At 38.9% G+C, this 19,612-nt stretch overlaps 1 protein-coding gene across 4 annotated transcripts; it reads left to right on the top strand.

The window, feature by feature from the left end:
- Positions 1 to 4,837: 4,837 nt before the first annotated feature.
- On the top strand, positions 4,838 to 18,367 carry lnpa (limb and neural patterns a). Of its 4 annotated transcripts, none has more exons than XM_030428620.1 (13): positions 4,838 to 5,135; positions 7,982 to 8,084; positions 8,553 to 8,594; positions 12,637 to 12,824; positions 12,931 to 12,989; positions 13,080 to 13,120; positions 13,943 to 14,026; positions 14,118 to 14,169; positions 14,265 to 14,492; positions 15,877 to 15,982; positions 16,610 to 16,680; positions 16,996 to 17,183; positions 17,353 to 18,367. In XM_030428620.1, the coding sequence occupies exons 2-13, from the start codon at positions 8,058 to 8,060 to the stop codon at positions 17,536 to 17,538; spliced, it is 1,272 nt and encodes a 423-aa protein (XP_030284480.1). In that variant the 5' UTR covers positions 4,838 to 5,135; positions 7,982 to 8,057; the 3' UTR covers positions 17,539 to 18,367. The 4 variants fall into 4 exon arrangements, with proteins under 4 accessions (XP_030284480.1, XP_030284483.1, XP_030284482.1 ...); XM_030428623.1 differs by having other exon boundaries at positions 4,841 to 5,135; positions 16,996 to 17,146; positions 17,353 to 17,523; XM_030428622.1 differs by having other exon boundaries at positions 4,856 to 5,135; positions 16,996 to 17,151.
- The last annotated feature ends 1,245 nt before the right edge of the window (positions 18,368 to 19,612 follow it).

The raw sequence follows: 19,612 nt of genomic DNA on the forward strand, positions 1-19,612 counted from the left end.
TGAACTTCACATGGTAGAAGTAGTGAACCTTTTCTTGTCCTCGGCAAGGAAACCAGGGCAAGGGGTCGACCAACGACGAAAATCAACCAGCCTGCACAGCCAATGGTAGGAAGCACCTTCAGTTTGAGCAGATGAAAGCATGGATTCCTTAAAGCAAACACACAAAAATGTGTATTAAAAGGACTGAAAGTGTAGTTAGAGACGGAGGTCCAACAAGCTAACAGTGTTTAGCTACAGCCACATGACATCAGTGAGGCTATAGAATATGACTAGCTTGCTAGCCTCTCTACTGTATACAATATCTCAGACCTTATCTTATAGCCTAGTTCAGAATAGCAATGAATATCACAGCCATGGTGGAAGTAATAACTGGCAATTATGACCTTGCTTCCATACTGAGAGCCACAGTGTATCATGGAAAGAAGTAGACTACATCAGTTTGCTTAGCATTAGCTGCAATGATAAACTTGTTTGTTAGATACCATGATATTTCTTTTTCAAGTTTCCACGTTATTATAAAGCTAACTGCTTTATATTCAGACATAACATTTACTACATTTGGGTGAAGAAGACTGGTGATATTTAACTCAAACCACAGCCAGACATTGCCAGCCTTAACAAGGTGTGTGACTGCTCCTGCTGTGGTCACGGTAAGTAGCTGTGGCTACTGTTGGAATGTGGCCCTCCTCCAATAATGTCAGGAAGACATTACAAAGCATTAGCCAGAAAGAAAAAAAACAAATAATTATTTTTAATACAAGTGATTCGCAGTGTAGCACTCAAAAAGTTTAAACATACATTTCTAGCCAGGGTTCCTTGTTATTGTTCACCTGAAACATTGGGAAAGTGTGACATCACAGCACAGTGATGACATGGGGAAGGCCCAGGCACGGGATGGTTAATTTCTTACGGGATATGTATTATATTAGCTTGAGCAGCAAGACATTATAGAAGGGGGGGTGTGTATCTTCATGTCATTTTCCTGTATTTTTAAATTCTAAACACCCACCATGCGTCTCTCCTCAGAAAGTCACACATCGCAGTGTCCATATCAGCTTCTACACATGTACCACCTCCTTGGACTTTATCATGCAACCGTTCTCATTCTGCTTCATTCATGTATAACAATACATGTAAGACAATATGACATTTCAACATTTTCTTTAACTCCAGAGTTTCCACGTGTGTCACTGTTCCATTTACCAATTACAGATATTTTACCATTTAGTCCTGTGTGAATTTAATCTGAGTCCAGCAAGCCCCAACACAACCCCTATATATATAGCCTGGCAGTGCCAACCTGGTACTGGACCAAACCACCAACAAGTGAGCTCATTATAAGCATTGACATAAAAAGACCATATAGCCAAATACATCTACAATTTATACAATTATGCTCCCAAAATTACACAAACAAACATCTCTGTAACCACTAGCTTCAGGAACAACGACAAATGTAGCTGCTGCTCAAACATGGTACAACCAGGAAGTAAAAACAGACCTTAGATCCTCTGCGCACCTTTTTGCATGAGGACCAGAGAGTCATTGAGGTAAGACATGTTAAGACAATACTTTGATATTGTAACACAGCTTACAGTCAAACCATAAACAGTCTGCTTATGGGAACAGGCTCAACTGCTCCTGTTTGTAGGACTGACTGCCATGGCTGCCAAGAGGTGCAACCAGAAACAATTGTGTCACACGGAAACAAGTCCACACCAAGATTCCACTCCTGCCCACTGATGCCCTGCACGTTGTACTACTTTTCGTGCCAACTGACTCAATCACTCTCCCGCAGTGCTTCACTGTGTTGTAGCCATGAATTGTGTATATACAACACCTCTGTAAGGTCATCACGTTGTTTTAAGATCGATTTATACTTTGCATGTCAGGGTGATGCAGAGAACACATACAAGGCTATATTCTGTAGCTCTGCCAAGGTACTACCAGATCTTACACTTGCATCTCCTCAACACAACACATTGGGGGACATGTACATCTATGGAGTCCCCAGAGACTCTAAGTGGTGGAATTGTGCCGTTAACATGTTTCCGCTCCTGGTTGCATTAACACAAAGCTATACAGTAGAAGTATACAGTATCAGTGTTGAAGAATACAGGGAGTTTCATTCAAATACATGTTTGAAATCTGTAAGCTGATTGTATGTTAGTGCTTTGGTGTGAATGGCTTGTTGTACTCGTGTCTCTTGCATAAAAGATCTTGGTCTCAATAACATTAACCGATTAAATAAAGGCTATATATAAATCTGGGCTTGATGGGGGCTCACTGAGAGAGATACCATGTAATGGAAATGTCCCTGCGTTGATCCCACAGTTGTTGCATGTCATAGCCCTCTCCTGCAACGCTTCCTGTCTGATAATATCAAAGGAACAAACAAATAGCAGTAGAACATGCCTGACTTTCATGACTGACCTAGATAGCCAACTAAAAGTTTCAATCCTGCAGTGTATGCGAACATGGGACATGTTGTTTTTTCATGACCAAGACAGGCTGCCCATATCTGACAGACCTCTGCACATATTTCCTTTTCCAGGCTTTGACATCATCATTTTGTTACTGTCAGACAAGTTTTTTGGTAACTTTTGGCATCATGCATCTGAAACTCTCTCTGGAGGTTGCAAGTTAAAAATTTGATATAGGACATTCAACCTCACATTGGGACTTTTAGCTTAGTACCACCATGAGGCTGACAGCTTTGGACAATTGGATGGATTGCCATCAAATTGCATGCAGACATTATGACGAAAATGAGGCTTCAGCAGTCTGAGGTAGTTGAATAAAATGTTTTTTTTTTCCGAAGTTACAGTCTGTTTAGTACCGAAGTTTGTGTATTAAACATAAATGTTCAATTTCAGTCGACAAAGACATGGTGTTATTTTAAGACAGAAAATGTGAACATGTCCTTTAACTTTAAATCCCTGTTGCTTGTCATTGATGACTGATTGCTGCCAGACAGACAACTAAGTTCATACTGACATGATTAATTTTATTTATCAGTGTCCATACATACCAAGAAAGAAAAATGCAGGTAAAAGGTAAAAGAATTCATTTCTTGATGCATTTGGCTATTGTTAGACAGGCAATATACACCAGATCTTGCAGTCCCTTTTTGAGATGGAACCTGTTTAGATTACTAACATACAATTATGGAGGAGAGTATTTCCTTACAAAACCAGTTAAAGTGGTGGTCATCATCTGGTGCAAATGTGCTGATTTTTCTGTTATTCTTGAAATCAAAGAGATTTTCAATGTTTGTACAAATGTAAAAAGTCCTTATAACAGTTTTTTTCTGTCTGCTAGAGTGAGCCAATTACAAAGTGATATCCAAGTATTTTTCTTAAGTTAAATAGAAAAGTATTATGTTTAACTGTTGTTCAAGCAAATCATCTAATTCTTAGTGAATATGTTGAAACATGTTCTCTTTTCTGTTTCCATTGTTCAGTCCATTTTTGCTGCTATGCTTTCACCAAATAATGGGCTTCTTGATCCTCTCAAGCTTTTATAAGCACCCTCCGGCCAGTGCTGTGCTCACATACTCACTAATGAATATCACTGTTTAGGTTATATTTGCAATTTTATGTATTAAATCCACAAATCTAAACATGAACTGGGAAATGATGCCTCCTGGCATTCTACAGTAATACAATAAATGTGCTGGCTTGGACTAGAATGGAGAATGTGAGAACCAATGTTTTGTGAAAAGAGTGTGAACCACTCTAAAAAGACTTCAGGTTCTGGATCACAGAAGAAACCCAAAGACATAAGTCAGACAAAATGGTCAGCACAATGGACAGACAGCCCCAAGCAAATAGCACTGTTTCATCAGTAATTTGATACTGGCTGTTAGATTTAAACATTGCTCTGTTAAATAAAATTTGCTGGTAACCAGACAGCCATCAATCCAGCAGATACTTTGTCTGACTCCATTCAGAAACAACATTGTGACTGTTTAAACATAGCCTAAATTATGCAAACAGCATGATGACTACTATATGACATTAATTTGGCCGACACTTTCATCCAACATAATTAAAATTTTTAGCAATTCCATGCTATGAGAGCATTTGAGGTTCAGTGGCTTGTGTGATGATCGAGTCAATGGTCAACCAATGGTACTCCAGCTAGTACTGAAATGACTGGCTTATATAAAGAAAATAATATTACCACAATAAGATCAGACTTCCATTAACAGACTTCTATTAACAGTGCAAAACAGCGCTAAAGTATTTTTTTAATCAGCTGCTGTAGATGGGGATTCGTTTTAAAATATAAAAAAATTATAAAAAACATCAGCAAAACAAATACTTGAATCTCCGGCATAATCTAAATTTCCAAAAGCCCCTAAATCCCAAATAGGTTACACTCGTTTTTCTGTTGTCACTGTAGCTTCTTAGTCAAAAGTGAATCAAGCCTGAGGTGGGTGCACAAGCTTGAATGCATGTCACGGGAAAAAAATAATGTCTTTCTTTTTTCCTTTTTTCTATTTTACATTTTCAAGCCATCTACTTCAGTTCAATGTTCAACTGTGGGGTATGGAACTACTGAGGGTGAGGAGATAATGACTACATTTTAATTTTGGGGTGAATTTAGCCTTTAAGTCGACCCTTATACCTATGTTTGATTAAGTAAACACTTGAATACAACAGCTACATCCTATCCTATGGATTTAATATTTTTACTGAACGAAAAGCTCTGGGTACTTCTTACACTTCTGCTATTCTATTAATACACCTAACGTTACAGCAACAACTACAGCTTCAACTTGTAGCACCACTAACAGCAGCCATGCTAAATGTTTGATAATCATCGGCAGGAACAGTGGCAGACATAATCAAAACAAGTGATTCACAAAGTTGTTACTCTGACACTACCACGTCGTCCTTTGAATAACCTGCTGTTGACTTCGTGTGGGTGAAACATAATCACACAAAGATGTAGTCGGTCCCCTCAGGCGCGGACCTGATGGGACCTGTTGAAGGCCCAGCACTACTCATGTTCCACGCTGCTCTGTCAGCGGACACTCCCCCATCTTGGCTCACCGACCCTCCGTCTAAAGACAGGCTGACTGCAGACCTGCCACAGGCTACTGAAACTGGGACAACTCTGCCGCCAAGGTAAATACAGCCCTGTAGCCTATTTCTAAACACTTGGCTGCTGGTTATTCACTTTACAGCCACATTATTCGGCTTCTCTTGCACACGCAAAGCCGGGACGAATGTTTAATAAGTTAGCAACGGCTGCTGTTTGTTATCGTGATGAACTGCAGGGCTGCACCAGCACTAACGGCTAGCGGGGTTAGCTAGCCATGGTAAGCTAGTTTTGCGGCGATGCTAACGCTAATGATTTAACCGCTCTGATGTATTAAGTGGGTTAAGAAGTTATTTAGGATACGTTAGCTGCAAATAGCGACATGACACACCTCCCCTGTGATTTAGCCCTCACTGTTAGGTTACCGCTGATTTCCGTCGACGTCTTTATGAAGTGACATTGACTCCGAAAACACAGTGAAGTTAAAAGTTAGCAACAACTACAGGTATCACCGTTAAGAGTTTTAAAGATGGTGTTCTACTCTGCTGTCCATGTCTCATCTGCGATATTCAGTTGAATTAAGCGAACTATCATGTGCCGTCCTCAAGGAGTTCAACTTAAGTTGTGCAACTTACGTAGCATGTGGCAGCCTTATCTAATGTTTAAATTACTGATGTATGTTGTACTCAAAACAGGTAGACGTGTCCGAAATACGTCGGTCTACTACAGCAGCACCGCAATAAATCAGAATCAGTGGAGGAATGTAACGAAGTACATTTACTCGAGTACTGTATCTAAGTAAACATTCGAGGTACTTGTACTCGGCTTGAGTATTTCCATTATGTTCAACTGATTTATTCTTTTCCTTTACATCCCAGAGGCAGTTGTCACACGTTTTATTCCACTACATTTGTCTGACAGGTTTAGTTACTAGTTACTCCAGGATACAGTGATTTATACTCTTCCTGTGCAGTAAACACTGGGAGTCGACTGATGTGGCTTTTGTAGTACCGATACCGATTATCAAGGAGACTGAAAACCGATTTTTGGGAATGCTATTTATTAGCTGTAAAAACGAAAATCTTGAACCTAAATACAATTTACTCAGGTACTATAGTCGAAGTACAATTTTGAGGTACTTTAACAGATATTGTTGTGTTGAACAATGTGTGAGAAGATGTTGAATGGTGATGAGCAAAAGTAGCCAATTTTAAATTGGTTGTTTAAGTCAGTCTAATAGAAAAATCACTTATACAGATAGTTGGAAAATGCTGAATATTGTATTATCACAATAATATAATCAGCCAGGGCCGACAACTGGTCTAGCCCGAGTGAAAACCAGGTATCTGAAATGTGTTGACTTAGAATGTTTTCTGATGAACTAAAGGATCAGATGTTATTTCATGGGTGAAAAGATTAGGGCATGCTGGATAGCACAAGTTGTTGATTGACCAACTTTTTATTAGTTTATTCTCAGGTGTAGCTGCTATGTTTTATTTTGAATTCCTGTTTGCAGGACTTTGCACTTACTCACGTCACATTTCTCCGCTGATTAGCTGTTCGCCCCACCATCAGTTGTTAGCCTCACTGATCAGCTGTTAGCCTAGCAATGCTAACTTTCAAACCGACGTACTCAGTACTCTGTGGGCTGTCCATCGTTGCTCCGTTCGTCCCAACCTCCCTCCCTTCCCTCCACCACAACCTCGGGGTTATTCACCGCCTGGCTCCCTTGTCGCTCTCCTCTGCTGCTGTGGTCTCCCCCGGCTCGCAGCGATGTTGGATGGTCGCTACTCCGCCGTTGCTGGCGGGGTCTTCAGGTGTTCAGTGCAGGAGCACCTGGACCTCTGCTGTCACTTCACCCCAGGCTTCATCGCTGGGATTGGATCTCTTGGTCTCCTGCGTCGCCCCTCTGTGTGCACGGAGCCTCCAGACGCAAGTTTGTTTACGGACGGTGCTACTGACTTCGGTGCTAGGGTTCCCTCCGTGCTGACTGACAGGCGCTCCATTTATTCTTTGTTTTGTTTGTTCCACTTTGCTAAGTGTCCTTGGGTATCCTGAAAGGCACTATATAATTTAAATGTATTATTATTATGATTATTATTATGATTATTGTTATTAATGTTACACATGTTTACAATGTTCGGCAACTGTTTGATTATTTTGTCTTAGTTAGGAAAGTCTGGTACCTTTTAGTCTCTTCCACATGGTGGAAGGATGGTATAAGGTGGAAGGTATAAAGTTTATTATTAATTCAACAACGGTATCGGATCGGTATCGGGTATCGACAGATACACAAAGTCCAGGCATCGGTATCGGGACTGTAAAAGTCGGATCGGTGCATCCCTAGAAAAGATTCTCCAACTTCTTAAGCTAAATAAACTATTTAAACCCCTTTTGGATTAGCTGGTTAATACATCGCCACAAAGCTGAAAACCGGGTGTTTTTCTGAGCTCATGAGAAGTTAACTTCTCAGAGATCCAATGTTCTCACAGGACAGCGATGCTACAAACATGTGACGACCTTATATAGATTAAACTACCTTACAGTATATAAAGCAGTTAGAATTAGCTCAGTCTTTGCACACATTAATGCAGACATAATATTAATCCTAAAAAACATTTACACATATTGATAGAACATTGACAGGGACCTTATTTTTTGCGCAATTTATACTTTTACTTTTTATACCTATTATAGAATGTTTCTTGATAATACTTAATAATACTTGATAATATTTTTACTTGCAGTGGAGTATTTTCACATATTAAATGTAAGAATATATTATTAAGGTTATCAGTATAATTATTTTAATTTATCAGCCCCACAAACAACAAAACTCTTTAAAATAGTTGTATCAAATCATCATCGTCGTCATATACCTAAAATAAAGTGCAAATTGAGTGTCTCTTAAGCCAGTTACTGTTGTCAACAGGTGGAGAGATTATCTGTGAGAGAAAATCAGAGGAGGCTACCAGAAACAAAATATCCTGCACACCCTCATTATCAACATGGGGGCTGTCATCTCACGGTGGAAGGTTTGTTTTCCATCTTTTGCTTATTATGTTTCTCCACTTTATGCTGCTTGGTAAATTAAATTAGTGGACATTAGTTGGCCATAATTGTATTTTGTCTAGTTGAAAGTCTAGTCATTATCTTTGAGCTTTAGATGTAATGGATGAACTTATGCAAATAATTTTACCGCACTGTACTTTAGGCAGAAATAGTGGTCAAATGCTATGATAGATCTACATAAATGATAACAATTCAGATGTTTATGCTTATTATTGGATCATTCATGGTATGTTGTCATGCACAGGCTAACAGAATACTTCCACCAAGCAGAACCCACACATGATACATACACAAAATTTGCTGAAGAGGGAAGGTGGAACAGGAAGTTTCTAGAGGATTTCAAGAAGTTGCTTGCACAAAGGGCACTGTTGTTTTGGCAAATGTCATCATTTCTTGTCTCTGACCAGCATTTTGAAATGTTTGCCTTACAGGCTAAACCATCCACTGTGGAGATTTTGGAAGGAATCGATAAGGTATGCAAAACCTAAAATACATGTCAAACAGTGTGTCGGAGTGTTTTGAGTTCACTAAACACATTTGAATATCGAATATAAAGTTTTTCATTTTTTTACAGTTTCATGGGGTGAGAGAAAATGCTGTACTAAATCAAGACAAATCCATGTTTATAATATTTTGTAATATTTATGACCTGGCCTGCGCAGGAAAAAACGACATAAACAAGAAACATCTTCACAATCACAGTCACCAAAAAAAATATAAGACAGTAAAACTTTCTACCATCATGGTCCTTTAATTGAAGATAAAAAGCAAAAAGGGAGAGAGAAAGAGCCTCGTGAGAAATTGAAACAGAAGTTTTTTACTGTAGATCCCTTGACGTTGGGTGCGTCCAAGCTTGCAGAAGGTGCCCACTGTCAGTCAAATGAGTAAAACACAAATGGAGCATTTTGTGTAAAATTTACCAAAGGCATCTGTTGGTGTAATTATGCCCAATGATGTATATGAAGCTACACAATCCAGAAACACCCACATGCTCTGCAAACGCTTTCTAAGATTAGTGATTGCAACTATTCACATTGTGGAATGACAGTCAATGGGACATTTCAAGGAAAAATTAATAGTAAATTTCTTATTTTTATATACATTACTTTAGGCAGGGTTCTCCCCAGAAATTTTTAGTATAGCGGCGCACCTTCAGTCGGGGGGGGGGCGGACGCTTGTCACCGTCAGTCCGGGGGGGTGGACGCTCGTCACCGTCAGTCCGGGGGGGCGGACGCTCGTCACCGTCAATGGGGGGGCGGGCGGACGGACGCTCGCTCGATCATCGCCGTCAGCCGGGGGCTCCTCGCCGTCAACCGGGAGACGGACGGACGCTCGTCACCGTCAACCGCGGCAGCCCACAAACATCCACTATAAAGCAGCTAACATTGTTGAGTATAGCGGCGCTGACCTAGCGGTATAGCGGCGCAGCGCTGCTGTTCCACCATCTGGAGAGAACCCTGTTAGGGCTGGGACGACGCGTCGAAGTAATCGACAACAAAAATTCGTCAACATGAATAATTTCCATCGACGCGTCGTCCCAAACAGGAAGTGGTAGTACCTGCGGAGGCTGAGAATGGCCCCTCTCACACAGAGACCCTGCTTTAACGCCGCAGCGGCGGTTCGTCAATTCTTCGCCGTCGGTCACTCACACAGAGTGAAGCACCGCTGGAATAAAGACGAACCGCCATGTAATTCACACAGAAAGCTGCGCTGCCGCTCCTAAAGAGACGTGACGGTACACGTCATGATGATGACGTTGGGGTGTTTCCCAGGTGTTTCCCCTGTTGATCTAAACCCGCGGACCATTTATAATGTGTAGTGATTGAGACTCGGCCCCCTAAACATCCTTGAAGGTGAAAGAGTTACGTTTTTCGTGCTTAATTACATAATCGCCATCAGTAAACAGGTCGCTGCGTGACTCTGTCACTCGCAGGGACGGAGGCTGTTTTCTGGGGGAGATACTGTTTATCGGGCAGAAATGTGACAAAAAGTTGGTAGGACAGGCGGGAGGACAGACGCTGCTCCGCCTACAACTGCAGTATTTTTTTCCTCATATAAGTTACCAACGACAGTTACAGTTACTACGTTACTTTTCTTTGGTCATGTAACGTTAAATTAATCGTTAGATTAGTCGACTAATCGAAAAATAATTGCTAGATTAATCGTTTGAAAAATAATCGTTTGGGACAGCTCTACATTACTTAAAGTCACGTAAACTCACCGAGCTCTTTATAACTTGTATTTTATTTTTTTGTAGTGCTGGATATTAGTTAACTTGGTTATGGTAACATACTCACCAAAGTAATTGCCGATATCTGGGAGGGCAGTGACATCGGTGAAATAGGCCCAAAGGGGCAACAAAAATAAGCAGTTAAAAAAATCATGTAAGCTGTAAACAGTAGGGGTGGTAATCTCTTGGCACCTCTCGATTCGATTCCGATTCAGAGGTCAACAATTCGATTCTCGATGCAGCAAGTTTTTCATGTACATTTCCATGCACGATCTTGCGTTCCGTCAACATTACGTTGTCAATTAACATGTAGAAAATCGATTTTTGACATTTGTGAATCGATTCAGAATCATCCACGTCCGAATCGCGATTCATTTAAGAATCGATTATTTTTCCCACCCCTGGTAAACAGGCCAACAGTTTTGGCAGTTTATCTTAACCAGAGATCATTAAAATGTGCACATCTAACGTTACTTACCAGTGGAAGATGACCAGTTTGTCTGAAGTGTGCCCCTTAATTAGCTTGCCAACGAGACAAAATGTTCATAATTCATAGTTCTGCCAGAGTAGACAGCAAGGCACAGCGTCTGTTTAGGAAAGTATGGCCCTTTGACAAATGTGGTTGAAAACACCTGATCTAAAACACCTAATTTTGCTGTAAAACTGAGGGTGAGTGCACCAGTGGTGTCGATAACAGTCCGTCATTACACTGGAAAGCTATAACTGCAAACAACTTCAACTAATGGGTTGGTCACTAAATTTTGATGCTTCACAAATGACCATAATTGGCAACTGCTTCCCTTACTTTATTTCTTCTACCTGGGGATTTTGTCTACAACATGTTTAACCGCTGATCTTTGTTGCCGCTTTATAGCAACGTCTTCGCATTCCCATCATCAGTTATTTTAACGAGTACAGTATTTTCATAAGCAATGGAACCAATGGCCAGAGCTATGAAAAAAAATAAATAAACTGTACTTTTCCTTTAATTAAACATTCAGATAACACAAGTCAGCACATGTGTCAATGAATGTCAAACCAGCTCCTTGTTTGCTGACTGATGGGGCTTTGCTGCTCTTTCACGGCTAAGCTAGTGTTAGGCTATTTTCAGCATGTGTCCTTGGAGCCAGAGACCCTTCACATACACTAAAGAAGTCAGGTTGTATTGAAGTTGTGAAGAGATGAGTGTTGGGCCATCTATTATGGAAGTATATTTCGGCTATAAAATATTTGTCATGTGCAGTATTGCATGCACACATGCATTATATACTGTAAGGCTTAATGTGGGGTCATTTTAAGCGGTGCTTAGAGTGACAGACACACATGCTACAGTAGAAACCATGGTGTCCAGAGTGGTTCCCATTCTGTTGACCAGCTATTTTTGGATGGGGTAATGAGCACTTGAAGGGAATGGTGTAACATTTCCATCTGTAAAAAAACAAAACAAAAGGTGGATGAGCCATTAATAAAATGAATTGCAAAATGATGATGAATTACATAAGTAGTTGGCCCGAAGTTAAATTAGATCATGATCTAAGGTTGAGTGATTTGGTGGTTATAGATAATGATCGATCTTGAGGGTATCTAAAATCAAATTTTCAGGCGAATCGTAATAATGACAGTATTTAATGTACTCTTACATCTGTTTCCAAACTTCACATAACCTAATTGACTCTTCCTTTTGTTGAATAATTAAAAGTTGAATTTTTCAACCTGAGTTATAGCCAGCAACATAGCACCAGAAACAACTATCTTTAAGGTAATGTTATGTTTTAATAGTGCAGATGGTTAAATTCTTAGGCTATTTCATGTCTGGCTAAAGTCTACAGGTAATTTCAAAATTGAGGGAAAATTATCACAATTTAGATTTTTAATAGTGATTGCGATTGAATCGATCATATTTCTTTTATTTGGCCAGATTGCTCAGATCAAATGAAAACATTTAGGTTGTATGCTCCCACTAGTTAATGCCAAGTTTGGATTGAAATGGATGTAGAATATCCTAATGCTCAAACTAATGTTTTTTTTCCCCCCTGCAAAGGCTTGTACTACATATAAATTACATTGGAATCAAACATTTAAGGGAAAATCCAAAAAGCCTGCCTGTTTATATTTTGCAGTTTTGTTTATGTTAACATTTTAACCTAATCGTATCAGTTGTATGTAAATATGTACAAATGGAATGTTAATAGAGTTTTTGTGTTGGTGTGTGTGTGTGTTATTAATTCCACAACATGAGATCACAGTTGTGTGCTAAATAACGCTCCTTTCATTTGTCCTCACAGGATATACAGGTTCTTGAAGAATACAGTGAGAAGTATCAGAAGCAGTTGAAGACATGGGTTTGGCGACTTCTTTTGTATTCGTCTCTTCTCTACCTGATCACATGCGTAGTTGTGTATTTCTGGTACCTGCCTGAACAGGTGATGGGGCGGCTCATATTGTGTCTTCCCTTCCTAATATTTCCTTTACTGTAAGTATACAAGATAGTCGACACAGTAATAGTTACAGATAGCTGCATTTTCCCTTAACTATAACAGCAATGTTACTAACCAACTATTTTTCTGTTTCCCCTCTAGAATTTGGTTACTTCGAAAAATGCTTATAATTATTTTTTCACGCAGAACTGAAAAAAATAGTAAGATCTGTTTTCCTATTTATACATAACTTGCCAAACACTTTTGATTTCTTTTTACATTGAAACTGGTTTTATTTTCAATTTTTTCAGATGACAAATTAGAGGATCTGAAAACACAAAAAAGGAAAATAGTAAGTGGCTTTCTCATATGTGGTTGATTAATTCCTCACTTTGATGGATAGCTTTTCCTTTTAATATGGCATTGTGCTTGTTACCCTAATTTATTTATATATATATATATATATATATATATATATATATATATATATATATATATATATATATATATATATATATATATATATATATATATATATATATATATATATATATATATATATATATATATATATATAAATAGTATAGTATATAGTATAGTATATAGTGGTCTCCAGTGAAGTGAACAATTGCACTTCCTTATAGTGTTCCCCTTGTTGATCCTCTCAGCATTTTGCAGTACGATACTTGCTAATCTCGGATCCGTACAGACAGCGTTTGACAGTGACTTAACCCAGTAAACCACTCTGCTAATGTCACTTTAATTAATAGCATTTAGTGCAGGAGAGAAATAAATCTGAGAAATTGCTTGTCATCCTCTGTCAAGTCTAATAACTTTCAATAATTAGGCCTGATGGATTTTCACACTCTCCATTATCGAAGTAGTGAATGTAATTATTCTTCATATTATATGTAAACATTTAGAAATGTTTGGTACTTATTTTAAATGAAGATGTGCAATTTAGTGAAGTAACTTCCTGGTGCCATTTCTCAGTCACATTTACTTGTAATGCTATGGTAGGTGATTTTAAGATATTAATGTGTGCTTATAAAACACCTATTAATTACATCAGATGATCATTAGATAATTACATGGGACTAGAGCTATTATTCTAGGAGTAACGATAGAAGCATTTATCTTACAATACCTTTTAAATGTCTTGTTTTTTTTCCAGCTTGAAGAAGTTATGGAAACTGAGACATATAAGAATGCTAAATTGATCCTTGAGAGATTTGATCCAGATTCTAAGAGGAAAATGGTGAGTACTTTTGTTTTTATCTTGAAACATCAAACATAATGTAATTGAACATTAAATCATGTCCTTGCACTGTCTTGTTATCCATGTAAAGGAGCTTGAATCCACTCCTATTGGACTGCAGATGACTCCAAAACCAGGACAAGGTAGCACTGTGTTGTGGATAAGACTGCATTATTTTCCCTGCTTTTTCCTACTATTGTTGAACAATACTGCAGTGTTTTCTGTTGTTTTTTTTTAGAGCTCCGCCATCGCAATGTCATGCCAAAGACCCCCTCAGTGGCGGTGAATCCTGCTAGCGTAGCTGTTGCTGCTGCCCGCCCTCCTCTTGCCTCTGGGCCCACCTATCCTGGACGATCTTCCCACTCTGCTCCAGGTGGACCCCCAGAGAGGAACCTGTCGGCTATAGCTGCTCAGCAGAGCTTGATGAGGAAGCCTGTGACCCCTGGAACACCTGTTCCAGGAATCGGTGAGTTACCTGCACACAGGGGGACCACATCATAATGTGGTCGATTAAGGTGTGATTTACTCTTCCCTGGCTCTGTGTCCCCAGTTGCTCAAGGCTCTGTGATGTGTGTTGTCAGCAAAGGTGCTGTAATTTATACAGTAGTTGTAATGGATAATTATATCAATGTTGTTTTCGAATATATTACTAAAAGGTCCAACCTTTCTCAAACAAGTGCATGTTTTGAACTTGATATAGGAGATAACTTTTGATACAGAATATGATGGTCTGGAATAGGGGCGTGAGTGGTCAGTCGAGTTGTCGATGCTACCCTCTTTAGTCGGCACCAGAACTACTAGCCGTTAAACCTATTTTTTTATTTTTTATTAATGTACATCTCATTTAAATGTTAACATGATTTACAGTGCCATATAATGTCTTCATTGTCAAATGTTGTTTTTTAAAAACAAGCAACAAACGGTTAACTGTTCCGTCGAAGGTGTTTAACCTTCAAGTGTGTTCTTACTAGTCTTCAGTTTGAATCATAGAAGTAAGTCATTAGGAACATCCTAGTCCAGAATAATATTTGTGCCTTAAATCTTTGGTTGCTTTCAACGATTTCAAAGGCCATGGAGCCAACATGGTGAAAAACTTTCCATAGAGCAGTTGTTGTATATGGAATACATGTGTGGAGTGTAGAGGTATTGAATATTCAATATAAATTATTTCTGGACTATGAACACTCAATAGAAGATGCAAATGGGTGCAAACAGTAAAGGAAATGTGTTCCTAGAGGAAGCTGCATGCTGTAATTGCCATGTGGAATGCCAACTGTGAGGTATGCACGAATCAGGATTACATTAACTATGATTAATTAGCCAGACCTGCGTTTGTTCTCTGGGCAATGGTGGTGGAATCTCACTAAATGTCTTTTAATGCTTGGCGAAATTGCCTTTGGCATTGGGAACACCTCACAAATGGTTTACATGACTTGATGTTATCACCTGCTTCAGTGGAAAATTGAAAGTGAAAAGCAATTTGATACAAAGAGTCACCACAGAGTTTCCATATGTTGGTAAATTAATAACCAGCAGGATACTGAGACTCTGCCAAGTCTCACAGAAATGACCAGTCATCTTCCTATGATTGCTCTTGATGTTAGATTATATTAATTACTACTCACCAACACAGCAGGGATTCTGGACGTGCTTTGCAAGTGAGATTCAGTGTTAAGCTATTAAGGAAACGAGGTAGATCTTTATGAAATTCATCATGGTTTGTGCAGTAAATTGTGAGTCAGAGCCTCACAGTTTCACTGAGTTTTTACTGTAAGCAGCCACAGTTTATTGCTGTTTGTATGCAGGCCTGCAGACTGTGTCTAACAGGCATTGATGTTGTGCTTTAACAGGGATGCACCCCCCAGGCCCGCCCCTGGCCAGACCTGTGCTCCCCAGGGAAAGGGGTGCGATGGACAGAGTCATAGAGTATCTTGTTGGAGATGGCCCGCAGAACAGGTGAACAACCTCTGCTTCTCAATGGAGAAAATCTCTTTTCAGAAATACACTCATATATTGTATATACAGTTTCTCATCCTGGAATATTATTTTGGCTAGTATAGTTAATGTAATAAGCAGGTTCTTATCCAACTTTTGAAAATGTAGTGCGTCTTAGAGTGGCGACGATTAGTTGATTCATATATTAGTAGATTTAAAGAAAATAAGTAGCAAAGTGTTTTGACAATCAATTAATTGTTTCAGTATTTTTCTTTTTTTCCAACCACAAATGTCAAACATTTGCTGGTTCCTGCTTCTCAAATGTTAGGATTGACTGGTTTTCTTGATGGTTTATGATAGTAATAGAGGAGTCGTTGGGTTGGTTGTACAAAAGAAGCGACTTAAACATGTTGTTTAGGCTCTTGGAAATTGTGATGAGCATTTTTCACATTTTTTTGGCATTTTACAGACTAAGCACTTAATCTAATGAAATTATCGTCAGATTAATAGATGATGACAATATTGGTTAGTTGCTGCCCTACAGCTGAAAAACTTTGTATCGATGTGTCATCAAAATGACTTTGATGCAATAATGCCAGTCCATGTACTGTATTCTGTCTTAACTGGATTGTCTTTTCTTCCTCGTAGATATGCTCTCATCTGTCAGCAGTGTCTGTCTCATAACGGCATGGCATTAAAAGAGGAATTTGAATACGTTGGTAAGACTTGGAGAAACACAACACTCTGTGTCAGTCTCCATCAAACACTGCGCCTTCATTTGCCCTCTAGCATTTGGCAGTGTAGTATATCATAGGGCTCTTAAATGCCTCTGCCACTAGCGACCCTTGTAAGCAAAAACGCAACAAGATTGAATATGCAAACTAGTGCTACACATCAATCTGAAGTGTTTATGCATCTCAGGCATTTTTTGTCATTGGTTCATATTCATGTATATTAATCTGTGTCTGTTTGCAAGTCTATTAGTGAGGTGACATAAACTATATGTATGTTGTTTTTTATTTGTGTTGTTTCAGCCTTCAGATGTGCATATTGTTATTTCTTGAACCCGGCAAGAAAGATGAGGCCTCAAGCACCCAGACTCCCTGAGGTCACCAGTGAACTGAAGCTGTCATCTGAGGGACTTGCACCATCACCTGGAACTGAAGAAGAGGATGACCAAACTGTGTTGGGTGACAGTGACACTCTAGTTGTGTTCAACCATGTAGTCAAATTTTCCCAATCTTAGTACATTTAGAAATAAAAGTTAAAAATTCAAAATTCTATTGTACACGAATACAGTCGTGTTAGTCTTTCTTCTTTTTTTATATACTTTATTTTATACTTGTTTTTAATGTGTATAAATAAACTGAAAACTGATCTCTAATTATCAGGGAAAACCAAGCTTGCTGATGTGTCTGCTGAAACAGACACCCAAGAGCCGGGCACACCAACAACTGCAGAGCCCAGCTCTGCGTCAGACGGCCAAACCACCCTGGAGTCACAAGATCTGCCCTCAGAGAAATCTGACGGAGAGCAGGATGTGTCCGCCATGGAAGTGGAATAAAACAGTGGAGTAGTGATTTCAACAGCCAGGCTGGAACTTTTATTTCCTCTTTTATTTCCTCTTTTGAGTAAATGTGATAAGATTTAAGATGTAAGTAAATGCCTTGAGTTGGAATTACACAGTAAACAAGTGAGCAGCCGGTGTGATTTTCAACTTACAGTACAGAATGTCCTTTCTTTTGAGAATTGCTTTTATAGCTCTAGCGTTGGTAATGAATTGAATATTTGTATAGCAGTAGCATTTGGTAGCCAGACAAACCACCATACCAGTATGATGCCATGTCCAGCCCATTTTCATTACATCATTTTGAGAGCGATATGGATTACGTTTGTTATTTTTTCCGTATTTGATGTTGTATGGGAAAAGTCTTTTTCCATGTTTTCTTTATGTTCCATATTTTATTTTTTTTGCCTGACATCATTCTGACTTAATTGGACACCACAGAAACAAAACATGAAATATTTTGTGGGGGAAAAATACATTATTATTTATGGGAAATTATTTATAGATATTTTTCTACAATGCTGTGCCTTTCATGACGGTGTTGACTGAGGTCATCTGCAGCACGGTGGTGCGAACATGTTTACACAATCCTGATACAATAATAGGAATGTACATACACTATGTATTTATTGCTAAAAGGGAGGAATGGAGATTTCTGTCAGAACTGTGCACCTGCCCCTAAGTGCCTTTTTATATTCTCTGCCTCAGAGTATTGTCGATAAAAACGTACTCACATATGGAGAAAAAAGTCATTTTGCTGTTTATAGACTGTGTTTGCTGAATGTCTGAATCCCTCTTCTGTATAAAAATATTAAATAAACTTGAGAATATCTGCGATATATCTATGTGGTTTTTATATAGATTATATATTATATAGAGAGATTATTTGAGGAATGTTTCTATTGAATTAATTGATTATTCCTGGATTTTAAATATGATTCTGCTTTAACATCAAAACATGAAAAGGAAAGGTCAAACTAAACATCACTGCAATAAAACAATCTCTCATGTATTCCTCCTACCTTTACTGTGTCCTATATTTCAAATTGCCATTTCTTCTCCAGCCAGCCGCTCACCAAGGAGCATGTTTAAACAGTCCTTTTTCATTAGCAGGCCAATTTTAGCTTGTGATCATTTTATTTTAGCTCATTGATCATTTCAGACAGCGTAAGATAATGGTGCTGACATGGAGCCCAACCGGTCTTGATTGCTTGACCCTCTTCATTTGCAACAAGAAAGTCATTGCGGCTACAAAGTTGCTCTCTGCCATCGCACGACCCTTTTCCCCTGAAGATAAACCGTAAACTATTGGTGAGGTCAACACCCCGCGTCTTCTATGGGTTTTGATAATGTATGTTTACAGAGACGTGACCTCCCGGGCCTTGTAATGCATCAATGTGACATCGACAGTAACGCCTGATTCCACCGCATGCTGTTTGAGGTTGACCTCTGACAAGAGCCTAACAGGGAAAAAAAATGGGACATCAATAGGACAATGTTTGGATGTTTTCTCACCACTGGGAGGTTGTCCAGTATACATAGCCTGCACATATGTGCATCATCATAAGTGATATATCACAGAAAGATCTCTGTGCGATGTGGTTTGAAAATGTATGTTTGAGTTAAATTTTAGATTCCACAGCACTGAATCATTTCTTGACAGTTCGTACTTCATAGCTGAATTATTATTTCAACTCAGTGTAACAACATTCTGTTTTTTGAATCTATATATAATGCATGAAGAGTTTCAGAGGTGAGGGATCACAGAGAGATCTGGAGGATGAGAAGAAACCGTTGCAGAAGTAAAAATGTAATCTTGGCTGTAGTTAAATATGAGCATTTTAAAGTGTTACTCTGATACAGATGATTTCTATTGAGTGGCAAACAGAGGGCCTATTTAGGCACAATCAATATTTGGGATGGCCCTTCAACTCTCCAATCAGCATATTTATACTGCACTGATCCTAGTATGCACCTAACTGACCTTCATCTCAACCTATAACATGGACAATTCAAAGAAATGCTGTTTGTATAATGTGAAAACAAAAGATACACTCTGGTTCTTGTGTGCAATTGTCTAAACA

This window comes from Sparus aurata, chromosome 9 (assembly GCF_900880675.1).
Source record: "Sparus aurata chromosome 9, fSpaAur1.1, whole genome shotgun sequence".
NCBI lineage: Eukaryota > Metazoa > Chordata > Actinopteri > Spariformes > Sparidae > Sparus > Sparus aurata.